At 39.0% G+C, this 19,666-nt stretch overlaps 1 protein-coding gene across 1 annotated transcript; it reads right to left on the reverse strand.

The window, feature by feature from the left end:
- Positions 1-9,315: 9,315 nt before the first annotated feature.
- On the reverse strand, positions 9,316-19,350 carry snw1 (SNW domain containing 1). The gene is made up of 14 exons (XM_020618150.1): positions 19,255-19,350; positions 18,627-18,780; positions 18,302-18,463; positions 17,757-17,852; positions 17,295-17,401; positions 16,917-17,021; positions 16,617-16,686; positions 16,411-16,476; positions 15,789-15,905; positions 15,533-15,674; positions 14,692-14,794; positions 12,736-12,853; positions 12,169-12,332; positions 9,316-10,143 (listed from the first exon to the last, which is right to left on the reverse strand). The coding sequence occupies exons 1-14, from the start codon at positions 19,266-19,268 to the stop codon at positions 9,951-9,953; spliced, it is 1,611 nt and encodes a 536-aa protein (XP_020473806.1). The 5' UTR covers positions 19,269-19,350; the 3' UTR covers positions 9,316-9,950.
- Between the last annotated feature and the right edge of the window lie 316 nt (positions 19,351-19,666).

A 19,666-nucleotide genomic window follows, 5' to 3' on the forward strand; every position in this document is an offset into this window, starting at 1 on the left:
CATTGGCCAATGCGGTTACTCCAATACAAAGATCGTCTATAAAAACCATTCATAACATAACCTCCTAACACCGAGAACACTAAAATCGTGTCCTTTAGTGACATGTTCAAATGTTCTGACGTGACTAATTGTGTATTTTGGGAGCTGGGTCTCCTGACCTTGGTATTTCCAAAATCAAGGCTATAGCTATGACTCTACAGCTATCCCTCTTGGGTGTGCATGCTACTGTGTATAAATAAAATTATTAAACATTATTAACAAATATTAACATTTCACTAGAAATTGTGTGATATATGCTCAACCTATAATACGGGGAGGCGACAGTGGTGCGGTGGGTAGAGCAGTCGTCACCAAGGTTGAAGGTTCGAATCCTGGTGCCTGCATTCCAAGTGTCCTTGGCTAAGACACTGAACGCCCCCCGCGGCCGCAGATGGCTGCCATTGGTTCTATACCAGAAACAAATTCCTTGTGTGTAACATACTACCAAAAAGGTGATTATCCTTATTCTTATTTCATCTTGGTGCATCTGCTTTTCTAATGCTACTTTACATTACCAATGCATTCAGCTTTTGAAACAGTACAACACATAACTGGGGTTTTCCATCCTTATTAAGAGTAAAATGTGAGCATGCCCCACCTGAAATAAATTTAAAATTTTATCATTCAACCATAATGTGATAATCATATTTATGGCATGTTAATGTTTGAACAGGGTGAGAGCTCCTACTCTTCTTCTCACTCTTTGGAAATATCCCATAGTAACCTTTGCCTAGGCGTCAGCTGAATACCCTTTTCAATGGGCGCTATTACTCACCTGTGCTCGGAAGATTCAAAACAAGAGTCAAGGCTATTCACAAGGTGATTGCTATAGGAACAAAGGAATGCAAGCAGGCTATACCAAAGCTCTATTAAGCAATCACTGAATTTACTTAAGAGTATTTCAGGTGGCACAAGTCAGCTTTGAAGTCTCCCACCCCTTCCCAAAACTCCATTAGGAGAAATACTATTATGGATATTTAGTATGCAATTACAACTAGAAGTGTGGTTTGATTAGGCTAAATGTTAAAACTGCTTGCCATAAAAGCCAGGTCTCTGCATAAAGTGAAGTAATAATCAGAAGCAGAAAACCACCACTGATGTTTACCCATTAGATTTACCATTCTTTATAGTTTGCATTTTGCTGAGTTTAACGAGTAGCTGTCTAAACCCTGCCCAGACCTTTCTGTTATTATACTGACATCCTCTCTTAGTGTGCCTAAACTGTGTACTGAAAATTGTATAATTAAGGGAAAAAAGTAATACTAGATTTAAATATTTTATTGTAAAAGGTGGCCAGGACAGTCCCATTTACCCATATTTATTAACACCTGCTCCTCAGTAAAAAAAAAAAAAAAAAAAAAAAAAAAAAAAAAGAATCATGAGAGTTAAATAATTAAATTGTTTTATATTATATCCTGAATATGGTTAAAACCAATATACTACTGTGCACACAGTAACAGAGACTAGTGTGCTAAAGTTCATGGCATAGCATGGAAAAAAAGTTGAAAAAACATAAATATGAAATAATAAAAAGCTATAAAGTTATTATAATCGACAAGAAATGTTTAATAAAAAAAAAAGACTGGCCCCCTCAAGGGTACCAGCAGGGGCTATGTCTATGATGTTACACTGTAACCTGTGAAATCTGTTAGGTGTCGCTGCACACGGAGGTGAGCCCACAGATTCTTGCGCTACCTACAATCTTCTTCGTGCTTGTTTATATTTCCTTTACAATCCGCCTTATCAAAATGGAAGATTACATTTACAAGCTGAGAAAATTCGGAAATCTGGACTTTCAAACATTTTTGACAGTCTGGACATTTTTGTCCAGAAGGATCTTCTTTATTGAAAACATTTGTTTTAATATTGGATTCGAACGGTAAAGGGGTTTGTAATAAATACCAGCTGACAAATGGATTTCGTGTACAAGTAAAAGGTAAGACCATAAACTTTTATTATTTCTAGTTAGAAATAAGCTCAATTTGAATAAATTTTAACCTCAAATTAAATATGGGTCACGTTTGTGTGAAAAATGCTGATATGAGATATAAAACATAACGCATAGTCTGTTAAACAATTTGTTAACGGTTCATTTGTATTTGTGAATCTGACTGAAAGAGTCAGTGCCTCACCATCTTCCAAACGGAGATGTAGCTAAGCTAGTTCGTAAGCTAACTAGCTAATGTTATCGATATTTACACCAAACATCTGTCTGGTACACCAAAATAATGTAATACACTACCGGAAAGCCAATAGTAACTAAGCTGGTGTGATGGAAATGCTAAATTCGCAAACTGCTGGACTTCTAATTTTTCACATGCCATGTCCAAAGCTGATGGTTCTGGTCTAGCATAGTCATGACCCTGAAGCAGAAAGCCTACGTCCATCTGTTCCTCCTCAATTTCCTCCGGCCGTTGCGTTCTCTCCCACACGGTTCGTCTACTTGCAGGCAGAGAGTAGTCATTCCAGGCAACACTAGAACGGCTCCTTTCAAACGCTGTCGTCCACCTTGAATTACATCTGTGGAGACGAAGTGTCTACTACATACTGTTGTCTTCTTAATTACAAGATTATCACGTCGTACATTACGGATCCATATTTTTATTAAGGCTTCATCCTTAGGGAAATGGTGAAAGCTTATGGCTGAATTGAACTTCCCTGACATCGCGCATTGAGGTACGCAGCAGAAAGCACTGTTTGGATGATCCCGCTTCTGGTATTTGTCTTGAAGAAGACCTTTATGATTTTTTTTTCCCATCTACGAACTAATCAAATAAAACGAGCTCAAAGAAGTGTTTCGCGTTACTACTGTTGTGTCACCCGCGTTCTGCGGAAATGCGCTGACCCGTTTTCCGGTTTGGTCACGTGCCGTTCCGCATAACCCCTATCCAAGGCAGTAACGTGGTACTACAGCAAAGTACAAAAAAAAAAAAAAAAAACAAGAAGAACACCAAGAGAGCACAACGAATGTAGCATAGGAACAAGAACGAACTAGCAAGTAAAGGAGAGGTGAGCCGGGTATAAGTAACCAATAGTCTAATCAAGTGCAGCTGGTGAGAAGGGAGTGAGGAACAGGTGTACGTGATCAGTCATCAGGGGTGAAGAGACAGAGTAAGAAAGGTGAGAGAGGCAAGTGCAGCCGAGCAAACCTGACAAAATCAGACATTTGAGCTGATCCCCATATGTAAACAACTCAATTTTCTATTTTATGGTATGTCAAAGGAATTTTAAATAATGCAATGATGTCACTGGAACATTTTAAGCAGTATTCTTTGCTTCAGCAAGGAGACAAGTCAGCATGAGCATTTCAGAGTTGTCTGAATAAGCTAAGTCTAAACAACACAATGTATAGTTGAAAGGGGAGTCCTGATAACACAACCCAGACACTAATCAAGCTGTAAAGTAGATTTAAACAGCATAATAGAAGTTGAGAGGGGTTACCCTGATAACCCCTTAGACACTAAACAAGCTGGCGCATACGTTTACCTTCACAGTTTATGGCTGGGCCTCTCTGTGTCTGAAACATCGTGTAGTTGAATGTATCATAGCACACAGAGTTAAATAAGAAAGATAAGACATGTCCCTCAGGTCACAATCAGTTTCTCACAGGTCTCTGTTCTGAAAGTTTAAAACACATTTAATAGCATATATTGATTAAAACACAGCAAACAAAATGTATAATAATGTAATTCTTATGATCTGGTACCTGAAAAGTGTTTAATCCTCTGTTAAACACATAATGTATTTATTGCATTGTCACCTGTGCTCTCGATTACTTCATGGTGCAGTACAGGGCAGGGAGCTACCAATGCAGATGGAGAGAGGGAGAAGATCTCTGCTGTGAGGGAACAATAATATGAGAGTTTCCTGGAGTCACAGCCAGGACTTTGTGGAGGACCTCCAGCTTCCTGTTCTTTTCCTGCTTAATAAATATTGTCTAGTAAAATGTCCCTGTCAGCACAAGCCCTTTTATGTTTGCATGTCCTAGATAAGGTATAATTGTTTGTATTGTGACCAGGACCATGCCCTCGTCTGTCACTATTTACATGTACCAGAGGATTATTTTCACATGGAAACAAATGCTGTGCAGGCTCTAAGAGAGTAACACAAACCTACTCCTACTTTCAACCTCCTAGATGGCACTGTTGGACTACACAAAGGTTGAGCCCTGTGTGGTAACAGGCCTACAGTCAGCAGTTGAGTTGTTCCTTCACACTCTTGAAACTGTTGTTTCATGAGTGTGACTAAAACATTAGTGATAACATCTGATGGTTTGATTCTCTTATCAATTTTCAAGGCTTTCTTTTTTGTTTCTTATCAAGGCTGTAACCTTAAGTGTGGAATAATGAAAGATTAGTCTGGTCAGCATCTTGCCAGTGTGCACAAAGGCAGTTAAGGCCCCATCTATTCCAAACTTGATAATGGTGATAGGGATCTAGCTTTAATAGGACCAGAGGGAGTGTTAAGATAAAATAGGGTCTGCTGATGTTGATACCGTTACTGCAAAGGACCTATAGCTGCCATTCCTTCTCATGAGACAGTTAAGATTATACTGGCTTTAAAATGAATAAGCAATTTTGAATGATCTGTTCTTGATGTAATCTCTAAAACCTCCTGCCAATGATTATGTTTTTGTTCTCAATCAAGCCATATGCAATAACAATAAAATATCACCAACACATACTTGGTAAAAAGCAACTGAATACTATATGCAGGCCCTTGTACCAGTGTCTGATCTCCAGGTCAAACTGGTACTGAAGTCTGAGCTAATCTCTGCTGTGAGTTTGGACAGTCTGATTATTTACCACCACAGGACCCATGAAAAAAGAAAACTAACACTTGTTATAATGTAGGACGAGAACGGCGCTAAGAGTGTGGGAGTGGCAAATGATTCAGCAGTTCTGAAAAGTTGTGGGAGTCTTGAGGGAATGTTAACAAGTTAGCTAACTACCTTGCTAGGCTAACACATTATCACTGTATAAAGTTGGTATGGCGAATGTGTTAGCAATCAATTCTCTCTATATATATCATATCCTTACACATAAGTGCTGATAATTAAATATAAGTTTGACTTTAAAGTTCTTTTGTGTAGGCCTGATAGCAAATTATTCTCCTGGTACCTTCTAGCATATGGTAGCATATGTCCCTGCATTTAATCCTTTAATTGGTCCTGTGAATCTATGGTAAACTGTGGGTGTTGTCAGTGTTTTCCTGGCTTCTTATTGCATCATAACTAAACATTAACTGTGAATGTGGCTATCCGGCCCAATTTGATGCACCAACATAATAATTACTATCTCCACTGACAAGATGACACATCACTGCTGATGCTCTTACAATATCATTCAAATGATAAATAATTTACTTTTCACCAAAGATGTATTCCCACTCTCTGTTGCAATTTTCCTGCTTTGATGTAATCTAAAAAAAATCATCAGGAGAATCAGTCTCTCCTACTATTCCCCTAACAGCCTATTAAGACCCAGCATTGCTTGAGAGGAAATCTAGGCAAGCAGCCATTTTTCATACTTCAGTGGCATCTAAATGTGGTAGATAACAAATAATAAAATCACAATAGTACACAAGTATAAATGAGTATAAACAAGCAAACTCATTGATAGGTATTACACTCATGCACAAACAGAGCAAGGCAAATCCCAATCAATGAGCCATTTCAGCGCTGCCAGATAACTTTTTCAATTCATGTTTCTAACAATCACACAAGGATAAAGTGTCAATTGGAGCATTGCATGTGACTTTGCAAATGGCAAGTTAACGGTGTAATAACAGAAACAAGTGCTATGTAGAGAATTATGATATGATACTAGTAGATAGTGCTTTCTTAAATCATCCATATATTAGCAAAATATCCACCTCTACCACCATGTTTCTACATATTCAAACCACACTTTCTAGTCCATCTCTGTCATCTGGCTGAGGTGTCAAAAAGTTCCTTTCACAGCAAATCCCAGAGCAGTGGATGTACATTCCCACCATGGCTGGGCGGGCCCTGCTGCTGGTGTGTAGCAGGTAGACTGCTTTCAGACTGACATGACCATTAGAGATTGTTACGCCTGTCTAAAACTTCCGTCCATAATAGATTATCCACCCAGGAATCTACCGAGGAGAGGACAGATTGTGTTCTCCAGGATTCACACAAGGCAGGTGGGACAGCCAGACTGACAGGTGAACCATTTTCCAGTGAACAGCAGACCCTGTCCAACTCTAGGCTGCTGGTATAATGATGTGGAACTAATGATAAGAAAGTAAGTGAGTGACAGAGGAAAGACAGGTTGCTCAGGTGTGAGCTGCTTGTGGTGAATGTCAGTTTGACAGACAGATTCAATTTACAGACTTTGTGCACAATTCACACTATGAATTAGTGACAGTACACATTGAAATAATTATATAGCTATGAGTAGGCCTGAAGATCAACAATGTTTTAATTACAATTATGCAGCAATGTTTTAATTACAAACTTATGTATACAGCTAAAGGTTAATGTAGACCATGTTTTTAACCCTGAATGTTCAGCATATTACTCTTTTTCAGAAATTATAGTCTACATGGATATTTTAAATAGGCCTAATACATGTTAAAGCAATATCAACAAAGTCATCTTGGGGGCAGAAAAACAAGCTGTAAACACAACACTGAAATCACATAAAGTTGATGACTAAAGTGTTAGCAGCTGTCTATATCCAGCACACACAGTCTCTTTAGCTACACAATGCTCCTATATGTTTTCTACCTAGTCAGTAATCTGCTGTTTGGTACCAAAAAGGCAGGTTACAGTAGATTTCACCACTGCTGTGTTTGGAAAAGGGTTCATAAGAGCAATGAGTCTGAAGCAAATCAATTAGCTTACAGGCAGTAAAACCAAAAGAAAACAATTAGCTAAAAGATGCTCTGATGAGCTGAAGGGAACCACATGGTGATAATATTCTGTAGATTTATCAAAATGAGCCTTTTCACATTACATTTGATTCATTGTTAAAATAAAAATTTTGACTAGTGCAGCTTTAAGTCAAGCTTTTACATTGCTTTTAACATTAGTTGAAAGCCAGTGATGTCAAAGCAGAAACTTTGCCTGTGACAGTTTATGGAAGACACCTGCTTTGCCATCACTATTTGGGTGTGGTCCCCAGTACAACATGCTTTAACATTTCAAATAGTAATGGCCTACATCTTTGCCCTTGTGATTTAGTCCACATATTCCTCTAAATGACTCATCTCTTCTTGTGGATAAGGAAGTGTTTATGGCAAGAGGATCACTGTTTTCTAGGAATGTAGGGGTATGGTTCTTTAATCAAAGAAAAGGCTGCCTTTGTTACAGCAGCAGTCTTCGGTACTGGAATAGAAGAGCAAATCTCATGGAGTGAGATAAGATCTTTCTCTGGCCACCATGTTCGACAGGTCAACAGCAACAGTGGGGACATTTATCACCAAACTTATTGCTTTGCTGGCAGTGAGGTGAGGAAGTAGAGGGAAATATCATAAAAGGCACCACAAAACAAACTAAGCTATCCTCCTTCCAGTCCAAAGTGTGGAAAGGTGCTGCAACAGCTCAATATTGTTTATTATTTCTGTATTTGTTTCCTTGTGGAGCAAAGATAAGGAACTATCCATCATGTCCTCTGTCTGTGACCTGAGGATTCCATTATGGCCCAACACAATATGCTCACCGTTTTCATTGAACAGCACACAAAAGCAATGCCAAGGAACCAATTTCCTCCTACCTCCATGAATAAGAATCTCATTCATCTTCCTCTGTGCACATTCATAAAGGCAGGCAAGAGCTGAGTGGAGACCCATTACCATGCTGTCCTCAACAATTCAACAATGGTCTGAATACAAAGAGAAGGCTAAAGGGAGCACACATTTCTGTTGTTTTGAGATGAGAACCCTGCTGAGATGAAAAGCAAGAATAGATTGTGCTGAGTTTTGTGTTTGAAATGTTCTCATTTTAAAATGCTGTTTGTTGTGTACTTTGCCCTGTTCATTTATGTGCTTCCAAATCCCCATAACAATCAAACCAGCGATTATTCAGTTGCCCTAAACTGGTACACGTCAGATTGATTTCTTCACACTGATGCTTACAGTAAACTCCTGCTGTCCTTACATCACCTCACATAGGCAGCAGAATGACTTTTCATTCAATATTTATTCATACACAGGATACACATTCTTGAGCATTTTACATCATTTGTTCTAAGTATGTGCAATATGTAAATGATAAAAAGAGTCATAACTGTATAGATAATAAAAAAGGCAGTACATCCATGTGAGAATCAGAAGGGTGAGGGAAAAGGAATGAAGAACAGATGGGCCTCTCAACACAATCAAGTTCTGTGTTAAATTACAACAGTTCCTTTTCTACCATGGAGTCATGGTTTTGTGTTGTTGTCAGCCTGTCTCCTCAGGTGCAAAGGGAAGACAAATTGTCCCGTGCTGGTCAAAATTTTGATGACTTTCTCCAACATCCCAATAAAATTCCAGCAAACAAGGCTTGGTTTTAGTATGAAAATAGTAATGAATATAAGCAACTTTAGCACAAGTACATCACTTCTGGATGTCTCAATATACAGTTTTATTTGGCTTGGATTCTTTCCAGTTCCAAGCTCCTCAAGATGCCATTTCACAGTACTAAGACATTTTTCTGATGCCAGTAAAAAACCAGCACTAAAGCATAACACGCAAGCCCAGAACACTGCATTAATACAAGAGGCCATAACTACAAACACTGCCCACTGAAGAAAACAAACCAAGAGTATATAACAACTGTCTGAGCCCTGTTCAGGCATGAGTGAAAGATAGTACTGTGCAGATTCGAGAGTCTGTTGGGCTATGTAATGCCATGTCAATTATTTTTAGAAACCTTCAAAAGTAAAACTGGCAGACTGCATAAATCATAATTAACTTTAATTAACAGAACTAGTTTTGTTCTAATAATTACAGTACCTAAATCTCAAAGCCCATTTCTTAAAATAAAAATTGGTCACCCTTTGGAATTGCTGGCTTCTCTGTATAGGCTTTTATTAATTTAATCATCTGTGTAAATGTGATCCATTACTCTGGAAATTATTAAAATTAGGAAAATCTATAAGCAAACTATAACAGTTACACAGCTAACAGACATCCCACAATACTGTAAAGGTTTCAATTAAGCCAATCAGAAACAGAATAAAGAAGCTGACAAGAAGAAAACACTGACTTCCAAATTTGTAAATACCATAAAAAATTGCTTATTGAATAAAATACACAGAGGGATACCAGTTACACACTATATGAAATTTATTCCATTGGTAGTAATGTACAAGAATTATAAAGCTGCTTTGTTTATATCACTTTACATATCTGCCATCAAACATAGGCTATAACTATGCTCCCAGCCACACCACACAGCTGACAAAAAGTCAAAGGGGATTAGGAATATGGGGTAAAAATATAACAAAGGTAAATATGAGCACTGCTGAGTTTGTTGGGTTTAGTCTTTATACATATAAAAAAAAAAAAACAACAACACTAACTTAAAAAAAATGAGACAATAACTAAAATCTACATATTTCCAGGGCAAATGTCCCAAATATTACCATCCACGTCTGAAATGCCATTGGCTGCACTGTGCAGAGATGTTTCCAGATGCAGAGGCTGAACTCACACATACAGCTGTAGGTTTAGCTCCACTTACTTTACATATTACACGTTAATTCATGTTGTATTCAGCATAAATGCTCAACATGTTCTGAATGGCGCCAAGTAAGCCACAAATGCGAAAACAGGAGGAAAAAGAGAGCGTCTTGCACCTTCTTTCAACTGAAAGACAACAAATCACCCGATCATTCTTGACAGAGACTTGAATAAACCACCTCTTATCAACTGTCTTGAATCGAATGGGTGCCCAGGCACCCTCACTCCTTCCTGCGCTTCTTGTCATGGTAGTCATCCTTTGAGCGGCTACTGGTGGAGGGCCTTTTGGAGCCACCGTGCTGCTTGGCTTGTTCCAAGAACTTGTCCAGACCAAAGGGATCCTCCTCAAACTGGACCGGTCCTTCCCGTCTCTGACCATGGTCGGCACCTGAGAACTCTTTGTCTGGAACAAACCTGGAGGTGGAAAGAGAAAAAAAATTACAATATGCTGCAAATGGCTAGTTTTCTCATACCTATTTGAAGGTAATGTAACTGTACTCGATAACAGTCTCTTGTTGTATTTGTTTCCTTCAGGTATCCTGAAAGCAGCAAAGAGCACAAATGACTGAAATTACAAAACTAACTGTTACATCTTGCTCTGAGTTGTAAACACAAACATTTTCTATGGACAGTACAACACGTCTGGATCCAAAATATCAGAGAATTTCATGGAACATATGTTTTTATGTCTCAGGGACATTTGCTTAAGTAATTTCTTTTTTATGTTTTGCATGATAGTGTAGCACCCTGCAGGCAGCCCGACATTCCTAGCAGACAATGACAAGCTGGTGACTAAACATATGGGACAGGCTATGCTCGGCTAGTAGAGTGTGGCACTGCTGCCCCAAGGATAAAGACTCCTGCTGGGACATCATGTGCATGCTTTGCCCGTGCCTAAAAAAAAAGAAGCTAGAATGACCTCAAATTGATTCAGGATATTGCTGTTTTTTAAATAATTATATCAGAGAAGGTTAAAAATTCAGCAGTTGTATTAGTAGCCCGATAAATATAAGAGCCCTAAATTAAAAGTTGTTTTCAAATCAGTAATGGCAACCACTGAGACTGGGATCCACTGTGGGTTGTCAATCACATCTTTTTTTTCATATGGATCAATATAAATAATTATCCATATACATAATTGATATCATTAATGAGTGAGGAACCCTGTGTGATGTGCGAGTACCACTGAATGTCAACTCTGTTAAAAAGAAAACTGCACAGGGAACATTTATTTGTATTTCAAGGAGTGTTTAAATAAATAATATACATACATTACTAGACAGAGAAGACCTTTACAGAGGAAGCTCACTGTCCCCATAATGCCAATCCACCTAAAAGCAATATTCCCATGAAAGTTTGACCCTCACTATACAACTCCTTAACCATGAAAACTCCTAGCACTGGAATTACACTGATATCATTATTAGTTTGAAAGGTATTCAAGACAAACGATGTTTCACTAATAGCAGTTTTCTTCAGGATCTAGCTCAGTAAGTTTTGAATACATTTGATCTGTTGACACCCTATTGAGTAAGCAGAGATTCAGCTAGAATTTGATCTTAGGTGTAAGTCTGCAGCATTATGTGTTTCTCATAGTAGCCAGTATTCCATGAGCCCTATAAATGTAAACATTCTGGATAAACAGATCTGGAGCATTAATTGGATCCAGATCATACTTTGTAATGTGGTACTATAGATTTTATGTGATTGTTATTGTGCAATTTCTGTCCAGTTAGAAGCAAAAATATTGAAATAGAAAATTCCTGGATCTGGATAATGAGCCAGATCAGCACCAAAATCTAATAGACTGTTTCATGGGCCACAGCCTACCTGTCCAAAAAATGTCATCAAAATCCATTCATGACATTTTGAGTTATGCTGTGAACAAACAAACACCAGTAAAAACATAACCTCATTCATGCCTGTGTAAGACCAAATGGCAGTAGTGGTGGCAAAATGTGGAATGTCTCCGAGCTGCTCTTCCACCTCTGCCCTGCAATCTGTGTAAATTCTCAAACGTTGCTAACCCACTTTATTTTGAGGTCATTAAATTGCACTTAACATTAACAATACACCCTAAACCACAGCTATAATGGTTCATGTCACATTTACCTCTGAGACGGCAAATCAGAGACAGACGTCACCATTACAATGATGTCCACCATAGAAAAACAAAATGAATCAATCCTAACCTTATTCGTGTAGTTTGAGTCATTCTGCCTTTTCAGAACTCACTGATTTAAAGAGGTATTTTATTTATAACTCTGTCATATATGCAGTTGTTTTCATGACTCTGAAGACCATTCACATGTGCATCAACCTTCCTTGTTCAAATCAGGCAAAAATGTGAACAGGGATGTAATCATGTAAATAATGGACAAATTAGTTAAATGTATGATATGATACTGAAAATAAAACAAACAAACTGATCCATAGTACCTGTTGTTGTGCATAATTGAGTCAAAGTCATCAGCGTAGGCATCCTTGTCTATATTCTTGCTGGGCCTGTAGATGTTTGAGGCCATGTCTCGGCCGCTGCGGAACGGCTGGTCGTACACATTGTATGTCTCATCCTCACCGCCAGCAAAACCACTATCCATACCCTGGAAAGACAGAAAAGGTGACAAATTAAAAAAAAAAAAAAAAAAATCTAAAATGAGCACAATAAATAAATAACTGAAATCACCTTTATTTGGCCAAGTATGTTACACACAAGGAATTTGTTTCCAGTACAGAACTGAGGCAGTCATCTGCAGCGTCAACTCAGCCGATGGCTATAACCATCGGGAGCAACTTGGGGGTTTCAGTGTCCCAAGGACACTTCGACATGTGGGCTGCAGGCACCGAGATTCGAACCTCTGAATGGGAGACGGCTGCTCTACTCACTAAACCACAGTTGCCCTTGTAGTGGCGCTACATACTCACTCTTATACATTTTTCTATTTTTGCCCATCAATGCAAATCATATAGGTTGATATGAATGTTGCTTAAGGTATATGTTCTAACCTTGCTCTGATTGAAGAGTCGCTGGTCGTACTGTGCCTCACTGGAGGAACGAGGATTGGGCATGCCCAGGGCGATGAGCTCACTGATATCCCTCTCTTGGTCTCTCTGCAGCTTCGACCTGAGACAAAGAACAACGTCTGCAATTTAGCAAGATTCCTCACAAAAACAAATGGCACAAAAGACAATGGGATGAGACTGGGGGGGGGCTGCTATATTAAGCTTATAGCAAGGAGAGTAGTTTCAAACTGTTGTGTTACAAAATATGTAGCCTAAATGCTTTATGTATACCTAAAGGTTTAACTCGAGTTCAATTCAGTACAAGAATTTTTACATTAAAGCTTTAATTTATGAAGAAATGTGCATTTAATAAAATGTTAATAAAACTTTTCCAGGCTGTCCTTCAGCAAACTGCCACCTCACAGTTAAAGAGCCCATTGTATGAGTCCCTTGTTTTCTGAGTTATCTACAAAAGGTGAAGCATCATCTTAGCTGTGACCTAAAGCTCAACAAATGAGGTGTTTGTATGTTCTAGTATTTCTATGCAGAAGCAATTTGGTTTATACAAGTCTCACAAATGCTTGCTTGTGACTTTTTTTTCTAACAAAATAAAGTATTGCGTGATAGTTTAAGGATTTCCTTGAATGGTCATAATCTCCAGGAAGTTCATGTGAACTTGCCTTAAATCCACCAGTGCCACTGTAAAAGCGGTATTTTTCGACTGTGTCCAGTTTTGTGGATATATTTTAACTCCTGCTGCTGCACTGTGACCAGAGGATGTGGAGAGAAAGACAGGGCCTGAGGTTACTGCATGTCAGGGACCGGGTCTAACCTACAAGCAGCCGGCCAGTGAAGCACCCTGGGGCAGAGAATGATCAGCTCATCAACTCTAGATTCCCCTGGAGCACAGTACCCGTTTGTGTTGACTGCTTGAGGCCAGCGTGTTTGCTGCATGTGATGTGTTGCTGGTTAATGGGTGGATAAACGATCCATGGTGTTATTGTCAGTGCTACGCTACCTGTTAGAATTAATTTCACTACTTTGGGACTATATGTGGTCATGTGGGGAAAGACTCAGTGACCACTGGTTGGATTTAGTGACCTTGGAGCTACTTGAAAGGGAGCGATGTTTTCACTACTCGGTGGCACTTAACATTAAGTTTAAAAAAACATGTTGCACGTCTGTTAATACCTTATTTCTGTAACAGAGAGAATTGTAAGGTTGGAGAAGTTACTATGTCTGCAATATACCAGTTAAAATATGGGGTTTCTCAACTACCCAGTTTGTTTAGAGTGTTCCACATCTCTTTTAATTGGTACATATGTCATTGTTTATCTATGGATGAGAAATTCAAATTAATTAATGCTGTTGCGGTTCATTGTACTGTTCATTTTTGACACAACACCAGCAGCAGGAGGTGTGCATGTTCACAAACTATCCTCTCGTTTTTAGGAAGAGACTCAGGTTTTATTGTTCTGAAATAATTACAGACTACTTGGAGTTATGATGTATGCAAAACTAATCTAGAGAGACCCTAGATTAAACACTAAATGGTTGGAAATGAGCAGAATGAGCATGCCATGAGCTCTTTAACTGAAAGGTTATTATAAGATAAAGTTTCTGCCTGGTGACAGCTGGAATTGTGATTGTAATGAGCTATCCTCTGAATTTCACTTCCTCCACTTCTCCTGGGAACCACATCACATTCGAAAATCTGACAGTGTGCACACATGCTCAACACACAAATACACACTGATCACACATCTCTCATGTACAAACACTCTCCTGATCATTGCAGACAAGGACTGCTGCCTGGGTACTCTGCTGGATCCTGCTGTGTTTGTTCAGTATTACTGCTGGCCCCATGAATGATTCAGCAGTACGTCTATACCACCGCATGTGCATGAGTGGAGAGGGAGGATGAGTTCACATGTGGTGTGTTTAAAGTGAGTCCAGCACCTCTTATCAGGAGCAGCCCTGGAAATGTTCCTGTCGTGCTGTCTCTCTTTCCTTCTGTCATGGCGGATCTCATCGCGCTCTCTGGCCTCACCGTCCTCGCCACCTGCCGCGTGAGACAGGGGAGATGGATGAGTTGAGAAAGGGATAGCAAAGACACAAAAAGAATGTTAAAAAAAAACACAAGGAGGGGAGTGGGAGGGAAATGATGTGAAATGGTGCAGTAAAAGTTCAGAAATGAAAAGAAACATGGAGATAGAGAAAACAGGACAGAAATGGGAAGACAGGGGTGAGAAAAGTAGATGGGAGTTGTAAGCATAGTTAGGGATAATAGTGAAAAAAAAAACATGGTACAGGAATGGAAGAGTTGTGAGGCAGGGGGTTGATACATAACAGAAGAGGAATATAAAATGAAGAGAAACTGTCATGTTTAGCAAACTTACAAAACAAAAAGCAAAACTGTTGCGTTAGAACAAAAAATGAAAAATGCCATTTTACTGTCTGGGTCAATAAGATGTGATACCTCAAAATGGTGATTCAAAGAGTATGTACAAAAATAGGACCTGCAGCATGGATTTCTCTTTAAAATACAGGGAAGCAAAAACGTTTCACAGCTTACTGGTCCTGTCAGCACAGGCTGGGTGTAAAATGCTGTCAACACTTGTGCTACTCATGGTTCAGATTTGAAACTGCCCGGAGCCCTGACAACCGAGTCTGCTCCACTTGCTCAGAAACCAGAAACCCGTAGATGCTTCACAGACACACAAGCTTGTCATATATGTTTGCAAATAACCATTTGGCATATGGACTTTTCTACTTCTTGGCCTCGACCTTCCAGACTCACCTTTGTCCCCGTGACTTTTGATCCCGGCCCTGCGGTCTCTAGCCATTTGGGCCAGCTCTCTCAGTTTCTCCTCCTTCTTCTCCTTCTCCTTCTGGGCCATCTTCTTCTCTACCTGGGCTCGCATCTCCACTGCCTCTCTGGCCTAAAGAAACACACAACAATTAAACAGGTTTGTTAAATGAAAGTAAATAAGTGCATGTTTTAGGCAGTGCAACAATTCTGAACAGTTGATCATATCAGAACAATGGTGCAGTACCTTTCTGTCAGCGATGTAGAGTGCCTCAGCCAGCTTGGCAAAGTTTTCATTGATATGAACAGTTTGTAACCCTCTACCATCTGCAGCCAAACGTTTGTCCAGAGGAATGGTGTATCCCTGAGAGGAATTAAGCACATCAAAAAGAAAAAAGGTGAAGAGAAAATAAATTAGTTGAGAGGAGAAAAAATGGACAATACAACAGGAACCACCATGACAAGACCTGGCATCCTAAGAATCACACAATTATGCAAGGGACCAAAAATAAAAAGTATGGATATTAGAGATGTAACAAGTCTAAACTGAAACTGAAAACCATGATACAATATCAAAAAAACAAAACAACAAAAACTTTATACCAGAAGATGGAATTGTGAATCAAATCCCAACACCTCCCATCTCCATAAGCCTAACCTACATCCTCCGCTGCCTTTTGAGCTCTCATTACATTAGTAACAAAACTCATTTTTCATTTCACAACACTAGATTTTATTCTATTTACAGACAGTGTTTAGTATTATTCTCTTTAGTATTCCAAATAGTGGATATACATACACTAAACTAATTATAATGACATGGAGTTTTGAAATACAAAAACGAAACATGTTGTAATGTGTCAAATTACTTTAGCGTTCTTCCAGTTGGAGATGCAGGGAGGAATCTTCCACTCTTGCTGCTCCTTGACTGTCATCTAAAGCAAAGAAAAAACAAAGGTCAAACAGAATATCTTTTGAGTTGCAATAAATGTCATGTTAAAAGTTATTAATGTAACATTAAAAGCAGAATGTTTTCACATTTACATTTCTCAAATGTGTAAAGCTGTAACTGTACCTTTCTGCTTGGAGAATGCATGACAGGCGCAGGAGGAGAAGGAGGTCCTCGAGGAATCTTCTTGTTAATCCTGAAACATTATAGACACTGTATTTATATAGCATAATAAAACTACAAATCTGAATTCTTCACACAGGAAAAAAAATGCATCATATCCTCATCAAGAAATGTAATAATGACTTTATCAACTGTGTTCCACAGCTGCACTAAACAGTGAAATTAGCATAATTTCAGTAACAAGATAGCAAATTGGCCTTTATAAATGGCTCCAGTGACTGCAATAAATATATATTTACTTACTTAAAACGTGGAGGCTCCATAGGGTCTTTCTGCATTTCCACCATGCGGATCACTCTCTGTTTGGCCCCTGAGTTAAAAGCCACTCCCTGCTGGGATGGGGTGTATCTTGAAGACAGAAAAAAATAAGAAATGTGTCATCAAGTGTACAACATTTACTCTCACACACAAATACAGAAGATATAAACAAAACGTGAAACTAATCAACAGGATGTAGTTGATAACACTGTATGTCATAACAAAGAATTTTTGTCATGGGTATCTTCAATCACACCCCATGTTAATGGTAGCATTATATGAACTGAGACTTAAAACAAGTCTATTCTTCCCATTTATTTCTCTTCTAAATAATGCAGAAATTTTAACAGTTTGAATACACACCTGATGTACTGTGCAGGAGCTTGTTTGTCTGCAGCTCTTACAGGCATGGCAGCAGCAATCTTTTGAGACACCTGCTTGTCCAGGGCAGCGCGAGTTTTCTCTGTAAGCTGCAGCGAACATGAAAAAAATGACCAAGTTTAGATGCAGACTATCAAATTTACCTACTCATAGCTCAGTAACCGAACATAAAATTATCGATGCCTGTCTATTTCTAATTGTGAACGAGGGAATATTCAACAATTTCACTTTAAGTTTACACAAGTCACTTAATTCAACAGACCAAATCCAGCTTTGATCAGACAGTGCCACCAGCTTTGTTTTTGCAGTAATAAATAGATACAAAGAGAACTGAATGCTTGAGGAAATAATCTGTGAGTAGTCAGATCTACAGTCCATGGAAAATCTCACAGCACTCTGCCTGTAACTCAGTTTGTCCATACATCACATTCCATCATGGCTTACTTCTTTTACAGCCTCTTCATCCGGCCTCTGTAGCTCTTTAGTCTCTTCATTCAGAACGTCCTTTGGAAGTAGGTCTGTGTACTTACTGAAGATCACCTGCAACAATGGAAGATAAGAAATTATTAGAAATGGCTAACTCACGAGGCAAACAACTCTTCACCTAATCAATTAAAAACATGACATGAACCATGGCTTTTGATGGTGTGTATCACAGTACTGTGTGTATACTGTAAATGAACAGGGACATATAAAACAATAAAACAACCATGAGCATTGATTTTATCTTAAAATAGTGTCAGCATATATGATGTTAATGATGGCATTTAAAACAAACTGGATTTTGTCAGGCCAGGACTCAGTAACTGAAACATGCAAGTGACTTGTATATAAATTCTTAATGAACTAAAAACATTCAGACCGAGCCTGGCCATACAATCTAATCATATCATCTAAGCTTAATATTTTTCAAGTTATGCACTGATACATTTTAAGTGTGTGTTGACAGTGTCCTTGCTCACAGCTGCAGCATTCATTGGTCAGTATACCTTATCCTTCCCCTGTCCTTGTCTAGCGATGGCATCATATTTAATCTTTCCTTCTGCATCCACCTGCACCGCCAGGGCATTGGATGTCTTCTTCTTCCTGCCCATCTCCACAGGAAACTGGACCACGTGGATCTCTGGAAAAGCTCCTCCATCTCCAAAGTCCTACAGAAACACATATTTTACAGTAAAGACATTTGGCCTTATGAAACTGCATGGCTTTAAGGCGTTTAGTATGCCATCCAGGTGTGGGGGAATCAGACAAGAAATATCCCAACCGCCACCAAACGTGTTTGAGATACTGTGTATCCCAAATAAACACAATTACCTCAAGTGAGCGAGGCACCCAACCTCTTCTTTGTCCATAAGGTGGTGGCTCTCTGCGGGACGAAACCAGGGCGGTGGAGTAGGATCTCTGAGCCCGGATCTTCTCCTCTGCCTCCAACTGATCCTGGGACAGCTGGGTCGGCGCCGGTAAAAAGCTGGACACACACAATTACGTGTTTAAGCCTCATCGGATTTGTGTAACCAGCGAAACCGCTGCAAACCCTAGCTAATGTTAGCCAACAGTGACAACCATTCCGTTATTTGTAAATGTGTAAACGGCTAAGTGTTCTAATTAATGAACAGTTAGGCCATCAGCACTGTTGCGATCTTAAACAGTCAATCTAACATGTACATCTGGCACACTATTAGTATTCTTTGGATTAAGTTAACTTGGATTTGAGAATGGTTGCGTGCTGCTAAGCTAGCTAGCTAATGCTAACGTTAGCTTACGACGCACAATTTCAGCTAACTTAGCTACCATTAGCTTTGATAAACACAACGAAAGGAGAGCAGAAACATCAATATGAATTGTTAAGCGCAACGTATACACTGTAGAACATAACTGAAACGATACATGACTACAATTTCGTTAATTAAAATAGGTTAAAAGGCCCTGTCGAGAGACTCACCTCGCCAGAGACATCTTCCTTTCTTCCTTAGCAATGAACTGGGCATGCGCGGTGACAGTACAGTAGATTTTGATGGACCTTTTCTGATAGTTTTTGCCTTCTAAAATAGTTTACTATTGATGTTACTGCTATTTGTCGTCTCTGGATTATTGACAATCTTGTTTTTTATTTTAAATTTAATATTCAACAACATGATATTTAGCTCTGGCAATGTAACATCAACATTTATAAAATAAAGCTTACAGAATTTGAATGACAGAATATAACAGAATAGAATAGACATAATAACCCAAGCCCAAAACTGTGTTTCTTCGAGTTCCAAGTGTGTTACTTACATATTTATTATAGCTTCCAACCCCAGGGGTACACAGTAGGCCCACTTGCATAATGTATAAGCTACTGCGAGTGAGAA

Source organism: Monopterus albus, unplaced genomic scaffold (assembly GCF_001952655.1).
Source record: "Monopterus albus unplaced genomic scaffold, M_albus_1.0 scaffold201.1, whole genome shotgun sequence".
Taxonomy (NCBI): Eukaryota; Metazoa; Chordata; class Actinopteri; order Synbranchiformes; family Synbranchidae; genus Monopterus; species Monopterus albus.

Coding starts and splice junctions, on each gene's coding strand:
- snw1 (XM_020618150.1), bottom strand. Junction 16,477..16,616: donor TGCATTCTCCAAGCAGAAAG/GTACAGTTACAG, acceptor TCTTTGCTTTAG/ATGACAGTCAAGGAGCAGCA. Junction 14,795..15,532: donor CAAAAGTCACGGGGACAAAG/GTGAGTCTGGAA, acceptor CTCACGCGGCAG/GTGGCGAGGACGGTGAGGCC.